General features: G+C 34.2%; 1 protein-coding gene across 1 annotated transcript; it reads left to right on the plus strand.

Moving 5' to 3' along the window:
- Window positions 1-4,309: 4,309 nt before the first annotated feature.
- On the plus strand, window positions 4,310-16,419 carry LOC117332852 (amiloride-sensitive sodium channel subunit gamma-like). Its single transcript, XM_033891904.1, has 12 exons — window positions 4,310-5,190; window positions 5,905-6,100; window positions 6,449-6,485; window positions 7,266-7,413; window positions 8,258-8,349; window positions 9,046-9,206; window positions 10,008-10,076; window positions 11,587-11,692; window positions 13,042-13,117; window positions 13,534-13,641; window positions 13,836-13,911; window positions 14,837-16,419. Exons 1-12 carry the CDS (start codon window positions 5,024-5,026, stop codon window positions 15,002-15,004), a joined length of 1,404 nt encoding a protein of 467 aa, XP_033747795.1. The 5' UTR covers window positions 4,310-5,023; the 3' UTR covers window positions 15,005-16,419.
- The last annotated feature ends 3,642 nt before the right edge of the window (window positions 16,420-20,061 follow it).

Below are 20,061 nucleotides of genomic sequence, written 5' to 3' on the forward strand. Positions count from 1 at the left end.
TCTGTCCTAACTCGGGAATTAATTGAAAGGTCGTGGAATTGAGCCTTAAACTTTTAACGATGATGAATTTACTGCACCCAAACTAATAGCTATATTAATATCATGTCTGCAATGTTTTAGCGCAATCATGATTAAACGCAATGTTCCCAGCGCGAAAATAAGATATCGCTAAAATTTTGCGTTGACAGTAGTCATTAGGTGTTGAATTAACATCTTCACTATATAGTTAAGCTCATAAGTGGTAAATTAGTGGTGTATTTTGCAGACTACACCTTCTCTGGATCATTTCGCCTGAAATGCCACCTCGGTGTACAGAGCACTTTGAATGAGGCAGAAGAGCATTTGTTTTGCAAACGTCACTATTTCTTTGGCACATGTACATTTCAAATATGATAGAAGTTCATATTACATTCCGTAATGTGTCGAAACTAGTAGAGTGACATGTGGAAAAGTTGTCCTGTTATCTACATAAATATTCCTTGGAGTGATTTCAGTATTTGGGTACCGCAAGGCTACTAGAAGTGTTTTGAGACATTATCTAAAACCTTGTAACTGTTTCTCGTCGATAGTTACAAAACCAAATGTTTGGTTATAAATAGTTACCGTTCAGATAAATAATGACTTATTTTCAATGTTCAAAGACCCCCTGGATGCTTCCATACTGTACCAAATACATTCTACATGTCATGTATATCATTTTAACCAAAACCTAGATATATGTTAAATCTCTGCGAGATCTTGTATTATGTGCGGAATCAAAAGTCGTAAAATGTTCTTAAAAGCATAATGCCGTACTATATTCTGTAACAAAACCAAATGATCGATACAAACAAAACAAAGATAAAAAATTGATACGTTAATTTCTACATCTGGGTCTACTATTCGAGATGCTTTCTCACGTAAATGACTAATTGTCTGAATAAACTATTCAGTTCAGTCTGGTTCTATGGCGATTTACTAATTAATTTATTGGCATTTGCTCTGAAAATGTTATCCTTACTGTATATTATTTGTACAACGGTGCTGTTTATTAAATCAATAGTTAATAGATCGATGTGCACGTATTACTGTGTATATACATGTACTGTTGGAGACCTCAGTATGTCCAATATTGATGTCAGTGACAATAACACAAATAGAACAAAGGATGCCGCACAGGAAAATTTTAACACTAAGGATTTCCGATATGACACGTACACAATGGCATTTGAAATCTGGCTAGGGTTATAATTATAATCTTATCTATATTAAATGGGAAAATATCGATTTTAGCTGATTCGATAAGCTAAGCCTGGTTGGTATCCATTGTTACAATGAATAATTTCAGAGTCTATTGGATGCACGTTATTCAGATAGCTTCAGGGATTGGACAAAAGACAGAAGCGAATAACCTTTAAACATGAATTTAGCAATAGACTAAGTTTGCCGATTATAAATATGGAACTGCACCATTCAGCTGTTTTGTCCTTTAACGACTCGGCAGTCATGCTCGAGACGTACATATGTACCTGAATTCGAAATCTGGAAGGTCAACAACCATAAATATGTCGGATATAAAACAAAAACAAGGAAAGGATGATGCACTTAACACATAATACAATTCATCAAGTACTTTTTGGATATCATTAAATACTTCTTTATATTATGGAACACCGCGCATAAGAACTTTAAACTCAAACGTGACATACAAAATGGTCTGAAAGGGTCGAGTCGCCTTTGAACGTAAGAGTTATCTTTTTCTTTCAAAGATCTGACTGGATCATGAAGCCTACATTTAAACGGAACACACCGCTGTCTTTGATATAAATGTTTTCTTGTGTTAATGTATCCATACTACAGATGGAACCAGACGAACAGTTAAAGAAGATTATATCCCATATAGTCTCAACGTGTATACAAAACTTATTTGATTTAAAGTAAATCGACTGATCAATTCTATCATTCATCGTACATTCGTGCTTTTGTAATAAAACATTATTTTAGTATTGCTATCACTTCGGTCGTACATGTCTGTATAATATGTACTGTATGAATGTTGAAGGATACATTTATTTCAAATTTATGTACCTTTAGGTTAGAATCTGTACCAAGTCCTATTGCACTTTTCGATAGTTCTACATTGATCATGATCACTTTATCTCGTTTTCATTATCAGCAAAAATGACCAAACATTATGACTACATTTCTGCCATCCGAACCTTGATGGAATTGGCAGGGATGTTCCGATGGAGTTAATTATCATATTAAGTCAAATATTTACATTATTTCAGAACAATGATCTGGACACAAGGTAAAATGTCACATAATTTACAACCAGCGCTAGATTGTGTTTATTGCTCTCAACAAGCAAATATTGTCTGTAACGCAGTGTTGAGCAAGACAAACCATGAATGTTTGAACTGTTTAGACTTAAGAGTTATCACATATTCATTATTCCTTGGAGAAGATCAACAATTTAGAGGATATAGATTAATAATTATAAATTCCTAGCATCTTGTGCCAAGCCAATACCAACCCTACTGAAGAATACTCATTAGTCTACTGATAAATATTCATTAAATATATATGTAACTGTAATCAATAACACTGAACTCGACAAACATTGTGTTTCAAACATAATAATGATCATGCTCGTTTTTATTTTCGGTCGAATAACATATTAAATACTTTTGTCCGTGTATTCCTTAATCACAGATCAGAAAGCAGGTTAAATAATTGATATTAACTAGCGATGGGTGTTGTGTTCCCGTTATATTACTTATTGATCGGTATATGTGGTTATCATATAAGTTTGTAGGTAACATACCTGACTTTTATCTTATCCAACATGCACTGATGCGATTTATTAACAAATTTTGATAAACTAATTTTGTTTTTTTATTTACTTTATTACATTTTTTTTGCTTATTAAAGGTTTGCCTGGTATTATCTGAGACACGTTTGAAGATAATTAGATCTGGGAATTATTTTAAGATATGGGACATATTATTATGATAAAATGCTGGACGAAGTAACATATAATTTTTCAGTTGATTAAAAAAACCACACATCGAAGTATAAATAAAATCATAATTTGAGCTCAAAATCGAGTAATTTAACGCAAAATATGAGCAAAGCACTGATTAATAGGGACACACAAAGTATAAGGAAAATTGAGACCATGTGTTACAGAAAAGTAAGCATCCTTCAATTTATAGTGATGCCATCCGACCTTTAAGTCAATGTCAATTTATATAGTAATATGATATCCTCAAAATGAGTACTGGGAAAGATAGTCTTAACAAGAGTACATACTAAACATGTATGTTGAAAATGCTGACCTTTATTGTAATTAGCAGGATGTTACTCTGTAGAGATAGAAATTTAACAACTGAAAAATTCTACGACATGTCTTCCTTTTAAGACTTTAGCTGTTGATGAGACGTTAAACTATACTTACCCAAACCAGCCTTACGGCATTAACGCCAATAGACCGTTTCACAACCAATTGCATGCCCACCCAATTATTATCAAACCTTTAAATTATGATTATGAACATGAAAGTGATATCTTAGGTGAAACATAAGGATAGACAAACGAAGGAAGAAGATGGCAGACCTGGGTTTGCATGTCAAGGCAATATTATACGTTCCTTTCAACTGACGTGTGACGAAAAGTTAATAATATTGAACTATCGTTTTCTTCTGAAAAGCTATATCATCAAGTAAACAGTTTCTCTTATACAAAAAAACCCACACATGTACAATGAAAACATACGTACAATTAATTGTATGGAATGAAAGTGTGGTTAATAGATATTTTTATCTATTTGCTGAATGTTTTGACTCTGAGGATTCCCCAAGGACATGCATAATTTACGTGATAGCACAAAATAGACATACTAATTAACCAATTTTTAATATAATTCCTTTTGGGGAAAATTCAATATCAGACAAAGCATCTGCTTCATTGATTGTGTTAATGACCAATGATTTATAATTCCATAAACGTACATACGGACTTTCTTAAAGAAGCATTAAGATAAATATGTAAAAAGTCACACTCTACCACACCTCTGTTTTATGTAAGCACCCAATCGGAAACCTTCGGCCCTTTCAGTAAACGGTAATGTTCCGAATTTTAATAAGACCAAGGATAAGGGTCTTATACGTAAATGATATATTTCAAAGTTGATTATAGCGCCGACATTTAGTAATTCTATACCGCCGCGGGTGTAATTTAATGCATTTATGTGACAGGCAGTGCTGTAGCATCTATTAAGCATTGCACTTTTTAGGAAATTGAGCTATGTTGTTAAAACACTTCGCTGACAAAAATGATAGTGATAATGATAAGAAAATCCCGGTGCAATGGAAGAATCCATAACCAATGGGAATATTTCCCCATGCGGTAAATGCGATGGTAATACAATTCCGGAAACAGAAATGTAATGTTATGCTAAGACAATATTACAACTTATAGTCTGAACGGTTTTTGTCGTATAATTATACTGCGGAAGCACACGTGTCTTTCTATAGGCACGCATGAATAGCAAACATCTGATTTTATTTTAATAGTCCGGGTCCCATCAACACCTCGGTCGACAAGCAAGGAATATGTCGCCTTAATGCTAGCCTGCCAAGTGACAGAGTTGAACTATACCGTTCAGGACGCATGCTCGTATTAATAAATAATGGGGTATGAAAGCTAAATGTATAGCTCTGAATGTGCCTGATTTGTCAGATAAACAGTTGTATGCATGGAGATTCACATTAGGATCACAGGAAAGTGCTGATAACAGAAATCAAGTGGTTTTTTTCTCACTTTTTACTTCAAATGTATGAGGATTCAATACAAATGTTCATAAATTGAACTTGCTTTATTCAAAAAGATTTATGCACCGCCTATTCTCATGAAAGGAATTAAGGAATGGTGATACATATTAGGAGTTTAATTTAACTAATTAGTTATTGTAAGGACGAACGATTGGCTATCTACGTATTGAAAGAACATCATAATATAGCAGGCTTAAACAGAACACAACATGTTTCAACCTTTCAAGTTGTTTATGGAATACACTACAGTACATGGACTTGGACGCATCGCCTCTGTTAAACATATTATTCACAAATTGCTCTGGCTTGCATTGTTTCTAGCCTCAATAGGGATGTGTATATATCAGGTTACTCGGCTAGGGCAACAGTTTACATCGTAAGTTTCTTTTTAATCTACAGACCAAAAATACATAGAGGATATTGAATGGTCTCCCGTTTAATAGAACATATTTCACGAGTATGACAGAATATCGATATTTTCACTTGTGTGAAGCACGAGTGAAAAATATCGAAATATTCTATCACTGATTGGTCAAAAACAAAAAAAAAACCTTATGTTTTCACTGCCAAATCTTTTTGTTTTATTAGTTTGATAAATTTCTATATTTCACTGGCAAAAATGCAATAAAAACAGTTCTTATATATTTTTTATGGATTCATTTTAAATTTTCATTATTTCATTAATTCATTTTGAGGAGTGCTCATTTTAAAGCCATTACTCAATATACAATGGATACAAGCGAATAGCAATTAATACAATTACGTTCTTGTAATCAATTAGTAAATACTGTTCATGCCGATTAATGAAAATTAGATTGCACCATACACAGTAGCTATTCTATGACTAAGTAATGCTATATTATGAGAATCAAAATTGACAAATATTAATAATATATAATATCTGAAGATGATAAATAAATGGCTTATAGAAATGATTCGCTGAATAATGAACAGTTGCAATTGTACAATGCAAGGGTAAAGACACTCTCCGAACAGTGGACAGTTACTTGGATCACCTAACCTCTAGTAGTCACCCCTGGGTACTTGATATATTGGTTATATCGTCATGCATGTTAATCCATTGTTCCAGTAACCCGATCAGCACCACGATTTCACTGGAACATGGACCACAGGAGTTCCCGGCTGTCATCATCTGTAATCTCAACCCAGCAAGTTTTTCTAAAATTGTCGGGATAAAGGAATTCCACCACATCCTGGCAGAAGCTTCAGACCACAGTGGCATTCTATTAGAAAAATTTAAAAACGCTAGTGGAATGACAAACCCGGTGAGTAGTTGAATGGTTAGGATGCACACTGAGATGTGAACAGTTCCACAGTATGATTTTTCATTATTTTCTAAGAGACGTAGTGGGAAGGTCAGTACGATTTAAAAGAAAATTGTTTGTAAAACACTACTATGTACTATATTACTTGATAATGTGGAAAATGACTACATTTTGTATATTGGGATCTAACAGCTTCATTATTAAGATCACATGAATGTTTTGTTGTATTTACTTATATTTCATAAAATAACCACACATTTTATTGAACGAATTTAATTCAACTGCATCATATAACTGTTGCGTGATCTAGGAATAAATAAAGTATTTCTACTTCTGACATTTTTTCAGCTGCCGAATTTCACGCATACATCAACATTCAATCTCAGTAAGTGTTCTATTGGACTTGGGTCTTGAAAGCATTTCAAATAAAACATTCAACTTCATAATAAGATACTTAGAACTTTAAAAAATCAATATAATTGTAATTTAACAGAAACTGGAGCAAACTGAATCATGATCATTCAAAAACTTTTTATCACGATTTAGATTCTAAGGTTGTAAATGATGTAGGTAAATCAGAAAGGCTATGTACACACAGCTGCAGTAAAGAGTTGTATTTTTACTAATACACGTATTCAAGACCAGATCGAAGATAAGATGAACCGAATGAAACTGAAAATCTAAGTATCTTAAAATATGACATGCTATAACAGATTATAGAACTATTCATTAAGTTTATTAAAATTCAATCTATTGTTTTGACATTAATCATGTTTATACTCTTATTATTGACTACATCACATGATAATCGCGATATAATAAGGACGTTAATACCGATATAATCAGAGCAGAAGTAGAGTATGCGATTGTCGGAGAAGGTGAACCTGTGGCTTATTCAGAAGAACACGCACGTTCGAGCTCCTCGAACTGTCAGAACTGGCAATAAAGCTAATAAATACGAAATGGCCATAAGGGAGGTGGAATTCGGGTTAAAAAATCAAATGTTCACAGCGGTTAAAACCTTATATAGTCAAATAAGTGTTAGAATGACGATATAGTCAGAACGGGCGCATAGGTCGAAAATAGGTCTAAAGTTCTGAAACTACGTCATAGGGGATGTCAACAAATTGTATGGAGCCTTCATTATGCATTATGTCCACTACAGACCAGTATCACCATCCACTGGGCATGGCAAAGAAACTGTTCGAAGCGCGTCTGGCGAACATGTCCACCGAGGACCTTACTGCCATTAACGAGGAATTCCAAAGGTTTATAGTTGACTGTAAATACTACAGCAAGAACTGCAGCGTGAAGTAAGTATTGCCATTTAGCTTCAGAAATGTAATTTTTTTTTAAAAGAAAAAAAAAAAAAAAAAAGAAAAGAAAAAGAAAGAAAAAAAAAGAAGATAAAAAAAGGAGATAAAGAAAACCAACAAGTCAATCCCACCTTTAAATCTGAATTCCACTATACAGACGTAATGTATAATGTAATGCACATTGACTAATGATTATAGTATTGCACCATACAACTATTACAGAAAGTCGAATGTTAATACTTACAAATTACCTCATAGCAATAGATCTTGTATAAATGAAGCAGTCGCCTTACATATATATGAAAAAAAAACTTACCAAAATATTGGCTAATTGAAGAAGGTGATTATATAGCTTTTGCTCACAGTCACTTTTTTAATATGGCAAGAATATATTTACAATGCACTGAAATACTAATATCAAGTACAGTAAAATCTCGTTATCTGGATATCTAATTACACGAAATCCATGTTTAACTCGAATTAAACATTCAGTTCCGACAGTAAAAAATATCTTTAAGATGTATTCGGTTTCCCCGAATGCCCCGGGTACGTATGTTTTCTTGTTGTTCACCTACACAAAAATGAAACAAGTATGAATGTTGTTTACCAATACTCTGAAAGAAATATTGTTACTAATATCATTGAAAGAAAGATTATGTTAAACACTATTTATTATACAGGCAAGCAAATGATATACATGGAGTTCAATTGATGTACAGCAATATTAACATCAGTCAGAAATACATTTCCTGAAATAAAATTTGCAGATTATGATATGATACTAAATATGATACAAGTTGAAGTACAGGTATCAACAGGTATCAAATTGTGTCATTTGCAGAGATTTCGACATTGTTCGCGATGGAGGGCATGGTATTTGTTACAAGAAGATTCCAGACTTATACTACACGGAGAGTGCTGGCCCAGAAGCTGGTAAGTACCAGTATTCACGCTTACCAGGTACCTACCACCCTATCTGTAAATCATTGGTACAATGTATCTAGGTCCAATAACATTAATTGTGCTATGAGTACCCATAATAGCAATAAACAATAGCGGAGATGTGATGACCTTTATAGCTTCATTGTTTCAATTGTGATGGCACACAAGACGACTCAGAAGAAAGGGTCATGCACTCAAGATCCTGACATTTTTATTTTCCCTCACTTTGAAAGATAATGTTTTCCACAAAGGATAGTAAACGTCTTGGTTAACCTATAAAGACTATTCTTACTTTTTTAACGAGACAGAATCTCCCGTATGACCAATACTAAGACTCATTTTATCATTCCCGTTTAAAGTGGAAATTATGTCAGATCGCCTTATTTTCCATTTAGACATATTACGTATTATGGAATCTCGTTAGTTAATGTTGCCATTGAAAATGAAATTCTTTCAACGGTTGAATATTGATAAAAAAATGTCACGAAATCACATCATTGATTTTTAAAAGGATAAATTAGATACATTGCACATGTGTGAATAAAAATTTGATGTATCAAGGTCGAAAAAATTATAGCAATGTACATATAGAAAACATGTCCTTTACTCGTCATATTGAACAACTTATCACCTAAAACCAACACCGTACGTACCTTTATCCCTATAATCATTGTGACGTTTTATTAGGACTAGAAGTGATTGTATCTGTCTTACAATCCGAATATATCCCTTACGTTGCGGAGTCAACCGGAGTCCGCATCATTATACAAGACGATGCCACTGAAGTCTTCGCTGATAATGGATTCAACCTCCCGACTGGCTTTGATATTGACATAAGTGTTGCTGTAGTAAGTATGAGTGTGGTTAATTGGCCAGGTTTGGTTTATAAATCATGTCTTCAAGGTTTTCTTCATCTTCGCTAGCCAAGGCTTCTGATTACGTTACACTACACGAACCCTTGGCGGATATAGTCGTGTTCAAACCGTCGCGCCATGGAATCCCAGGGCATCCAATCAAATCGCGTTTTACACTCGGGCTTGGTTTCGCAGTAAACAAAAATTGCGGCACCCAGTACAGAGCTACAATGTCGACTATGTCATGGCATTTTACCTATATACAGAGACATACAATCTTTAGGGGAACATTCGCAGTGTTTGATAAATCTATTTAAGTCATTGATCACATATCTCATCGAAATGACACAAGCCTCCATGTGTGTTTGTTAACATCACAGATGAAGTAAATCGGTAACGCTCGTTTTGATTGGTCGAAAATTTCATGCGTAAAGAGTGGTAATTTTGAATCTCCGCTAGAGGGCCAGAACTGACGCCTATATCCGCCAAGGGTTCGTGTAGTGTAACGTAATCAGAAGCCTTGGCTAGCGAAGATGGGTTTTCTTATGGATAATGAAAAACCAAAAATGAATACTGCGGAAAAAATATTTGTATGTATTATCGTAACCATACAGCCACAAAGATTTTCAAACGCCGTTTTCAATAAACAAATGAATAAATGAACAAATATATCACTTCTAGTAAAAATAAGACAGATCAATATAAGAAAAATTCTCATATTTATTTTGTTGCTTTACATAGTGATCATATTGTGCACACGAGAGTACATAACACTATGTCCTTTTGAATCTGTAGTCGGAGACCAATAGAGTGTCGGGACCTGACGAACGATGTGAGGAAAATACCAAGTGGCAACGGAAGTTGGTACGTGTTTACCGAAATTTGCTTTTGAGGTGATGTGCCTACCACAGGCACCTGTTATAATCATCACCGATTTTGAGGAGGAAAACAATTATTTGGAACTCCTGGGGAATTAACAATTGCTTATATCTATGATAAATCTCGATGAGTTAAGGATAGGCTCGAATAACTTCTTTGAAAAAACCAAAACACATACTATCCCCTTCCGCGAAGCATTTGTTTGTTATTTTGTAAAATGATACGCTTTTAGATGGTCGAAAACGCCTGTTTGAGATAAATCGATCACAGAAAAAAAGTAACCATCATTGACAATAGCTTGCATTATCAATGAGTGTTCTGAACTATTTTCTGCACAAATTATTACACATGCTGCCTGGTTTGTCTGATGGTAGGTAACTCGTAGATACTTTCGTTGATTAGTTTATTGCGACATTGGAAAGTCTATCGAACACATTTAGACTCGCATTTTTCAATTGGCCGCGGTGGCCGAGTGGTTTAGATGTCCCGAAACTTTATCACTACTCCTCCACATCTGGGTAGTGAGTTTGAAACCCTAGTGGGGCAGTTGCCTGGTACTGACCGTAGGTTGCTGGTTTTTCTTCGGGTACTCCGGCTTTCCTCCACTTCCAAAACATGGCACGTTCTTAAATGACCCAGGCTGTTAATAGGACGCTAAACAAATATAAACCATAAACTCACAATTGGCAATCAATAAGTTAATGTCCAGTTGTTTCTATATTTGATGCTTAAAGTGAAGGTAGACTACTTCTAAATGGTTCTGGCATTATTTCCAAGAAATAGAAAAATGACCATGCTGGTTGAGATTGACAGTGATTAGGAGGTAAAACCCCCGTGAAACATAGCTCGTTTCCGATAGCAATAAAGAGATTGCTTGGTTTAAAGCAGTTAATAGTGAATCCTTGTATATTTAATTAACATGAATGTGCGATTCAACAAATCATAAGAAACGGATAAGTCGGCCCATTTATCGGTAACAAACTTTCAAATTTCCGAGACAATTTTCTCCTAACTTAAGTTATAAAAAATCAAATATCTACTCATGACCCAGATGAATTAATCTATATATAAAGACAGAATGCAGTTAATTTAACGAACGACTTTGAAAACTTAGGAAAACCCTAGAAAAATATGACGTGCAGTAATTTTCGGGAATCATGCAAAGAATCACGATATGGTTTATCAGGAAATGTGGCGGACATTTTAATACTCTGATCTATTGAATTGAATTTAATCACTATAGCATAGCATACCGATTCAGTGAGCGATCGATCACATTGACGTCCACATTTAAACAAGTATCAAAACAAAACAAACGAAAAATGAATAAATAAATACAAAAAATAAAAAGAAGACGCGTTTTTGACAGCTTAGTGTACTATGTTTGCTGATACACGAAAATTTTGATAGAGTAACGATGATTAAAGGAGACATCTCAAGTAATCGCAATTGCAGATATGCAAATAAATATTCTGTTTACTTACCATCACAACAGGCTTGCATGCGGAACTGTTCCATAGCATACGCATCAGAATATTGTGAATGTTCACCTTACCATGGCTACAGCGACGAGATTGAGAGGATATGTATGACCGTGGAAGGTGAGTCAACTATAGTAATGCCAGTAGTTTTAGTGTTGTTGTTGTTGTTGTTGTTGTTGTTTTTGTTGTTAAATAAAATCTTTTACCTGCACCGAGTACTAAGATTACTGAGAACACAAACGTATGATATTGCGTTCAGTTTATTGACCAGTCAGATCAGATATATATGTTCGCTGCATTGAACTCAAATGTTTATCAAAAATAATGTGGTATAACTGGTTGTTTGGATGCAAATTTGCTGCTAAAGGTTTTAGCCCACTTTCATCAGATCATCTTTGGTTTGTCATTTATCGTCCGTCAGTAAACCATCCTTGTTTTCACTTATTCTTGAGAAGTACTGGAAGGATATTTCTCAAACTTCATGTATAGTTCCTCTTTCTTCTTGGTTATGCGCATGTGATTTTGAGTCTGATCCAGAAATAAAATGTCCGTTAGGTAGGCATCATCGATTTTGAAAATTGAAGATTGTTATCACTATTCCATTAGTAGTACTGGGACGATTTTTTTCTCGAAACTCAATGTGTCGGTTCCTCTTCCCAATTTTTCCATTTGATTTTGAGTTTGATCTAGAAAACAAAATTTCAACAGTTGAAGTTTCATTTCGCTATTTCTGTTAATATAAATGTCTTTTAAGATCTCTCTTAGACTTCCTATATTTAGGTTATTCTTGTTTCAAAATTATTATAGTAGAGAAAATACCAGCTTTTCATAGAGTCAATAAAGATCACCTAATGGTGATGGTCAAACTCCTTCTGGGATTCTTGTTGTTATTCAAATACATATAACAATATATATGTAATTGAAGTTGCTAAAACGGCATTACTACATCGACAAATTCGTGAAATATGAAATTCCATGGCAACTATTAAGTTAACTACCCCATGCTGTCTATAAGTTACAAATGATATGACAGTATACTTAGTATTATAATGCAGTGTAAGCGTTATTTTTCGATATCAATCATTAAAGATATCATGGAAAGATTGATACCTGGTATATAAAACTTAGATTGAAATGATAAATTTCACTTTTTTTTTTTTTTTTTTGCGATAATACAATGAACATCATTTTTGCTTAAAGCATTTGGTAAATGATGGAAAGTTTAACCAGGAAAACAGTCAAATACTGCGTGGTTGGTAATATTCGCGAGGGAGTTGGCTATATTCATGACCATTAAAGATAGAGCGAAAATAAATTCCTAGCGAAGATAGACTGCAGGATGTTTACTAGGCGGTGTTGTCTGACTGGGCCAATCACTAATTATTAGCCTCGTGAAATTTAACGGCTATTGTAACTGTGAAATGATGTAATGTACATAACCTGTAAGATAGTATTTATTGTATCCCTAGAAATGAACTGCTTCAAGAAAGAAACTGAGATCATGATGAGGAGTTCTATTTGTACAGCCTGCAAATTTCCGTGTTTGTAAGTTATCTATCTATATGTAATGCTAATATTTCGAAATTGCATGATGAATGAATTATTTAAACAGGTTGATCATAATCATAAAGAAGTTTAATGCCGAATATCATATTCTATTTGATGTTACTGGTGATGTCATTGTAAACACATTGTCTCATGAGTACATTAACAGGATATGATGAAATGAAGACGGTAAGATGAAAAGGGAACGAATAAATAAGGGGTTATGATGAGGAGGGTCATAATAAATTAAGATGTTGTGGTGAAGGTCATAGTGATAAGGTCATAAGATTACTAAACAACATAATTTAAAATTCATTGCATAAAACGCTTCCCAAATCTATACCATACCAACAATTAATTTTGTCATAAATAGCACAATATGACATGCTTATACTATTGTTTTATCTGTGTTTTAGTGAGAAAACCTACAAAACCTCTGTTTCTATGGCGAGATGGCCGTCCGATGCCTACACAGAAATCCTAGCAACAGACTATGACTGGGGAGAGAAAATCGATAAGATTAGGTAAATGAAACACCAGTAATTGTCAACAACGATATGTGATATTAGAACAGGCAAGTTTGTATATGTCTGTTTACAGGTGAATAGTACAAGATGATCATTAGTTACAGTAAATAAAACAATATTGAAAATATATAATTATGTAAAAGGTATGCTAACTCAATAGGTTTAATCAATGAGTTTTATCCTATTTTTAGGGCTGATTACATGCGCATTCGTGTGTATTTCTCATCGCTTACCAAGGAAATCATCAAAGAAGAGCTGTCTTATACGGTAAGATACTATTCAACAGTACAAATAAATAGGATAATGCAACTTTTTATTTAAATTAAAACCCTTTGTACATATAGATATACACGAATATTTCATGTTATGTTAAGATAGTTATATTTGAGCTTTATTCCTCTAATCACTAGTGACGTCACAATGCACGTGACGCAGTTACGTTACTCTGTCACTTAATGACATTCTTGATATCATAACACAGCTTGTCGGAAAATCAGTTGATATAGATATAACCTCGAAGGGAAGCCAATTTACTAATGTATTACTGATAGATTGGGTAAATATCTAATGACAATTCATTGATTGTATTTATCTTTTGGGGAAAAAAAGCTTTTTATATCAAGAAAATAATATACAAAATAATATACAATGTTACTAAACTTGGGATAAAAGAATCGATATATGGTCCTGTGCATTAAACAGGAATATATAAACTGAAGCGTAAGAACACTCAAGCCTCATGCTGACCAGCCAAACTCTTACACTTGTGTTCAGATGTCTCGGTCCACGGTACAGGTCCATGTTTGATTATTTTTCTCGTATACTGTACTAAAAAGTAGCAAATTGTAAGGTATTGTTAATCTTTTTCATCACGCCATTGCATCAAAATTGATAATTTTATCAATTTGCCATATGGTTACGCTACATATAATGATGACGATATTGTGAATGGCGTCATAGCGCGTATCAGCTGTCTTTCCATACCTACCCCATGTGAGATTAGTAGACCCCTTAGTGAGATAGGCAAACCTAAACCCTAGTAGGAATTTCTTAAGTTGCCAAACACGAGGCATGCAAAGAGAATAGTATAGAAATCTGTAATCTAGCATTAGCAGCGCGAATCGTGCTTGAATAAGAAAATTCTGAAATATGTACTCTTACAATATACTACCTATCATGTTCATTGTTTCAGTCTGAAAACTTCGTCAGCGACATTGGTGGACAGCTTGGACTGTGGGCAGGACTGTCTGTGCTAAGCTTGGCTGAGGTGGTGGAACTCATCGTCATCTGGGTCACACACTGCTGCAAGAAGAAAAACAGGACCGGTCAGTCGGATATACCAGACAAAATGGCAGACTGACAGACTCAGAGAGCACAGATAGGAAGATTGTGACTGGTCAGCTGAAATGCTGGGGATACTAATGTTTGTCTGTTTTTATAGTTGTGTTAGATGGAAATTAAGTATGCTTATTTTTTATATTTCTATTATCACTGAAAAGGAGAATATCTTAGCTGTCGTTTAGTCATTACTTTTATCTATATTTTGATTAGGTATAACCTAAAATAGTTATGTGGTGCTTTTTGTAATGGGACCAGTCAGGTCACAATGGTGTTTCACACTACATATTGCACTAGCTACGTTTGTAAGTAATGGGAGGATGGAAAGCAAATAATGATGGAATGTTTATTTCAAAATGATCATTAACATTTTATTATGTGATGCATATTTGTACCATTGTTGATTTAAGGACATTGGGTATAGGTTTAATTGAGTTGTATACGTTTTCTGATTGTTATGTGTCTGCATACCAAACGTAGTTTAGTTCTCTTGTACACTAGTTCAAACATTCGTATATTTCTGTATTTGGAAACCACATCAAAAGGTAAAAGTAATACATGTTCATAGCATACATGCACTATTCCAACTAGTATATCCATGTATGCAGTGCGAATCAATATGCTATACAAATGTAGTAAAGTCTGTGACAATGGATAATCGACTAAGAGATCCAGAACGTTCGGGTTATTATTGTTCTTTTAGGCTTAGGACATCGACAAAATAAAAATACAATGTGCATATGTATTTCTAAATGCCAATGGCATGTGGTCTAAAAAGAGACAAACATCGTCCTGTTTGAACACGAAGACAGAACACTTGTTAAAAAAATAACAAATTATACCAGGATTTCTGATTTCTGGTAAGGAATACTAGCCAAATACATTTCAATACCGACAGAAATTATTCTATATTAATACTATATTTCCATAGATTGTTTATTGTCTCTATTCAAAAGAGTTTCAAAACTTCTAGAAAATTTGACACCCATCTGATATAGGTATACGAATTCATTATGATTTTGGTTACTTGATTACACATGCATGGTGACAAATTGATGTATTTTGAAAAAAAAGTCTCGCTCTTAGTTTTCCAACATACAGTTGTTTAGGAGGTGCCATCATGGGGACGGACAATGACTGTAATTTACATTGTGTAAGCATACATCCTGAACGTGCATGCATATATATATATATTATTGAACAAACCGTAATTCTGGCAGATGAAAGAAGTTATTTGCTATTTATATAATCAATTGTCGGACTAATAATTACCTTTTTGCGGATGTTTTAATAATATTCATTTTAATTAAATGTCAGACCATAATTGTATAACAGAATCCCTCCAGGAGATGGCTAATAAGATGCTTTGTTACCTGCATTTTTGTTCAATCTTATGCGTTGTTTTGGCTGTTTTAATAAATATTGTTTGTCACGTAAGCCTCGATGTTTACATGTCATTATTTTAAGTGAGTTTGTTCCATAATTTAAGAGATATACGACACATTAAAAAAAAAGTGTCGACATTTTAATTAGTCCATGGTTAATTAACATATGAAATATTAACAAGCAGTATAAACATGATTTATTTGTTACGGATACCTTATCTGCCACAACTAAGTAGGGCTTTATTTCAACCTTATCATCAATAAACATACCCTACCTTTTCATCAATAAACCTACCCTACCTTATCATCAATTAATGTCCTTTATTGTCTTACTTCTAAAGTAGCTACAGACGACACAATTTGGTGACAAATTATCACAACACCAGCCGTTTCGATAGCATGTAAGCGTGTTTTATCTCAAAATAATAGTCCACTTATTTTATATGCGCCCTTTATATATTTTCACTATACGCTAAGTCAAATTTGAATGTCCGTACACCCCATCCGAAATCCCACACTTTTTGCTTAAGCATAATTCACGAGTCCTAAAATAACAAAGCAGCTATATGATGCAGTTTTATATTCAGTATTTGGCTGTTACTGAATAAAGGTAAAGTCGTGCTTTGTATACATTTGTTTAGCAATGTAATACTGATAATTTCTCGACTCTTAAGGTATTTCGTTGAGGATATAACCTTGTGGGCCGTCCTGATGCTACCTGTGGTGCTTTGCTGACGTAAAACCCAGACAAGGGATATCCACTCTAATTGACTTAATTAATTGAAAGACACTGCTACACTGAAACCTTTCATCACATCAATGGCTTACAAATTCTGTTCACGGTTGGATAATCGTGAATAATGTAAAACATAATAACAATAAAAATAATTGACACTTCTGCGATATTATACAGCTGGTATATGCTTGAATGCATGAAGGATTGTACACACATCACATAAATGAATAAAACATTAATTCTGTAATAGACACAGTATACAGAATCAAGAATATGAAAATGTACCATACAGTTGTACAGGGGTAGCCAAATAATCTGTATAAGACTGAACTGTACAAGTTGAACATGTTTGTCCTTGTAGCAAAGTGAAATCCTGAAGTGAAAACACAAATAGCCCTTATAATTTACTTATCTAATACCGGAAATAAACACAGCTTATAACGAATATATGCATAGCTTATACTGAAAATGCACACCGTTCATATTGAAAATATTAAACGTTAACATAGAAAATAAACACAGCTTATACCGAATAAACATCAGACATCACGCATAAGAAGAATTGGAATTGAAGTAGTTTATGAAGGCAGAAAAACTACATATGCAGATGTAAAGACACAATACCATCTGTTAAAGACATAAGGACGATGTTATCATAATACAAGTACATTGTAAGTTGTCACAAAGTTTTTTTCAATTCCTGAACAAAGACTCTACACACCTATCGTTTTTGCAATGTGACATACATTTTGTACTATGTTTTAAACAGAAAGGTACTAAATTGAACGCAAATTATTGATAATAATCTTTATTATAAATCTTTTAATTTTCAATTGAACAGGGACTGTAAGTAATTAATTATCTTTATGAAGGGTTTCATGTCTACTATGTTCATTTTCAAACAACATAATTCCCATGACATATTCCATACCGCTCTTTCTAATATCGGATTTAATTACGTAATAAATAATTCATATTATTTATCTAATTTCGTTATTATTGACTAGCAGTGTTATCGCCAGGTACAGAGTGATGACGGATATTGCCACTTGAAACATACGCTAAATGGACCATGCGATTCCGACATAAATCTACAGTTGCAATCAACAACGTCAATCGGAAAAACCACTCGGGTCCTTCCGTCATATCTGCGGATTTTACCGAATATATGACGGAAAGGCCAGAGTGGTTTTCCAATTGTCAACAACCTATGAATGCCATGGCCGATATATCATACACTGCTCATGTTTTAATAGCTCAGTATGAAACGTCATGATCTGGTAAGGGAAAGCCATATGCCCCTTAAAGCCACATAACGGTCTAGATGAAATCAAAGATGTTTTCGTAATGAATAAATTTAATGATTAAACATGCTCTAGTATCAACACCGATAGGAAAAGCGGTTCTGCATGGTTTGGATTATGTTCAGGTTGGCCATTTCATGATCAAATTTGATCTAAAATCTTGTTATCACCATTTTGATATTCATCCCGACTTCTGTTTGCCCTTGAATCGGCCCCGTTCGTTTTCACAAAATAGTTGAGGCTATTAGTACTTTTCTGGAGAGGTAAAGGTTATAAAGTGGTCGTGTACCTAGACGATGGCTGGGCATGTGATCATTTATTAAATTGACGGACTATTTCACTTCAAATTAGATCAGATTTACTGAAGTCCGGTGTAGTAGCTAACAATGAGAAGACTCAATGGTCGTCAGTTCAGAAATTAGAATGACTGGGTTATGTTTGGGGCGTGATCGATATTCCAGAAAGTAGAATCGATAAGCTTAAGCAGGTAGTAAATGAGTTTAAAAGGCGGCAAAAGCTTACAGCTAGAAACATTGCTTCTCCAGTGGACACAGTAGTATCTATGAAGTTTGCTTTCGGGCCAGTTTATCAAATGTTCACGAGACATCTTCAGATGATTACTTTAAACAGGTTGAGCTGGGACGGCCATATTCATTTATCTGCCGAGGCTCGTTTGGAACTGGACTTTTGGTCTAACAGCATCGGTAATTGGCTCCTCGAGTTATCTCCCCGTTTTCGTTCCCCGAACAGAATAGAATTTGCTGACGCCAGTGACTTTGCAGCGGCAGGCGTCGTGTGCGACGCGAATAACCGGGTTTTTAGAGTTATCAGGGATGAGGAAGACAATCAGAATGTTATCCGTATTTCTATTGTAGGAAGTATGTCTCCTGAATCACAACATTAAGCGTTCGATGTCTTTTGTACAACAAAGATCTCAACATATCATGGGTTCCCAGACAGTTGAACGTTATGGCGGACGCCTTTAGTCAGGAATTTGACTTTGACGATTGGGCTGTTTCTCCTTCAATTTTTTCGAAGTTTGTTTAATCAGAGATGGAGTTCTTTTACTGTTGATATATTTGCCAGTTTGAAGAACTTCAAAGTGAATAAGTTCTATTCAAAATTTTGGAATCCTAAATATTCTGGTGTAGACGCCTTTTCCTTCATGTGGTCGAATGAAAATTGTACCTCCTGTACACTTAGCTATGTCGAGTACTCTAAGCCACAAGGCTTTTTCGTAGCAGGTTCAGATAAAAACAAGAGTGGAATTTTAATTGTGGTAAAAACAAAACAAAAACTTATAATGATTAACATGATTGTTGACGGTTTTGTTTTATTATATATTGCTAAAAATTACAGAAAATATGTATAGAATGTATTTGAAGTGTGAGATTAGGATATGTACGTTCAGGTTACATATCGCCCACTACGATTCACTAGGACATGAAGTTATTTTTGTAAACATTTTAAAATGTTCCAATTGAAATTGGAATATGTACGTTGAGTTTACATATCGCGCAATATGACACACGAGATTGTGTTATTAACCGGTAAAAAAAATCCATTTTGTTAATTATTAATGGTTTTAACACGTTTGAAACTGAATTGATATATTTTTGATAATTCATATGGGTAACGATATGACAAGTAGCTA

The sequence above is a fragment of the Pecten maximus genome, chromosome 8 (assembly GCF_902652985.1).
Source record: "Pecten maximus chromosome 8, xPecMax1.1, whole genome shotgun sequence".
Classification (NCBI taxonomy): domain Eukaryota; kingdom Metazoa; phylum Mollusca; class Bivalvia; order Pectinida; family Pectinidae; genus Pecten; species Pecten maximus.

What these genes read in the sequence shown, in the direction of transcription:
- LOC117332852 (XM_033891904.1), top strand. Translation starts at nt 5,024, where the DNA reads ATGTTTCAACCTTTCAAGTTGTTTATGGAATACACTACAGTACATGGA. An exon ending in TACATCAACATTCAATCTCA is followed by an intron (nt 6,486 to 7,265) that starts GTAAGTGTTCTA and finishes TGTCCACTACAG; the next exon opens with ACCAGTATCACCATCCACTG. An exon ending in GAGAAAATCGATAAGATTAG is followed by an intron (nt 13,642 to 13,835) that starts GTAAATGAAACA and finishes TCCTATTTTTAG; the next exon opens with GGCTGATTACATGCGCATTC.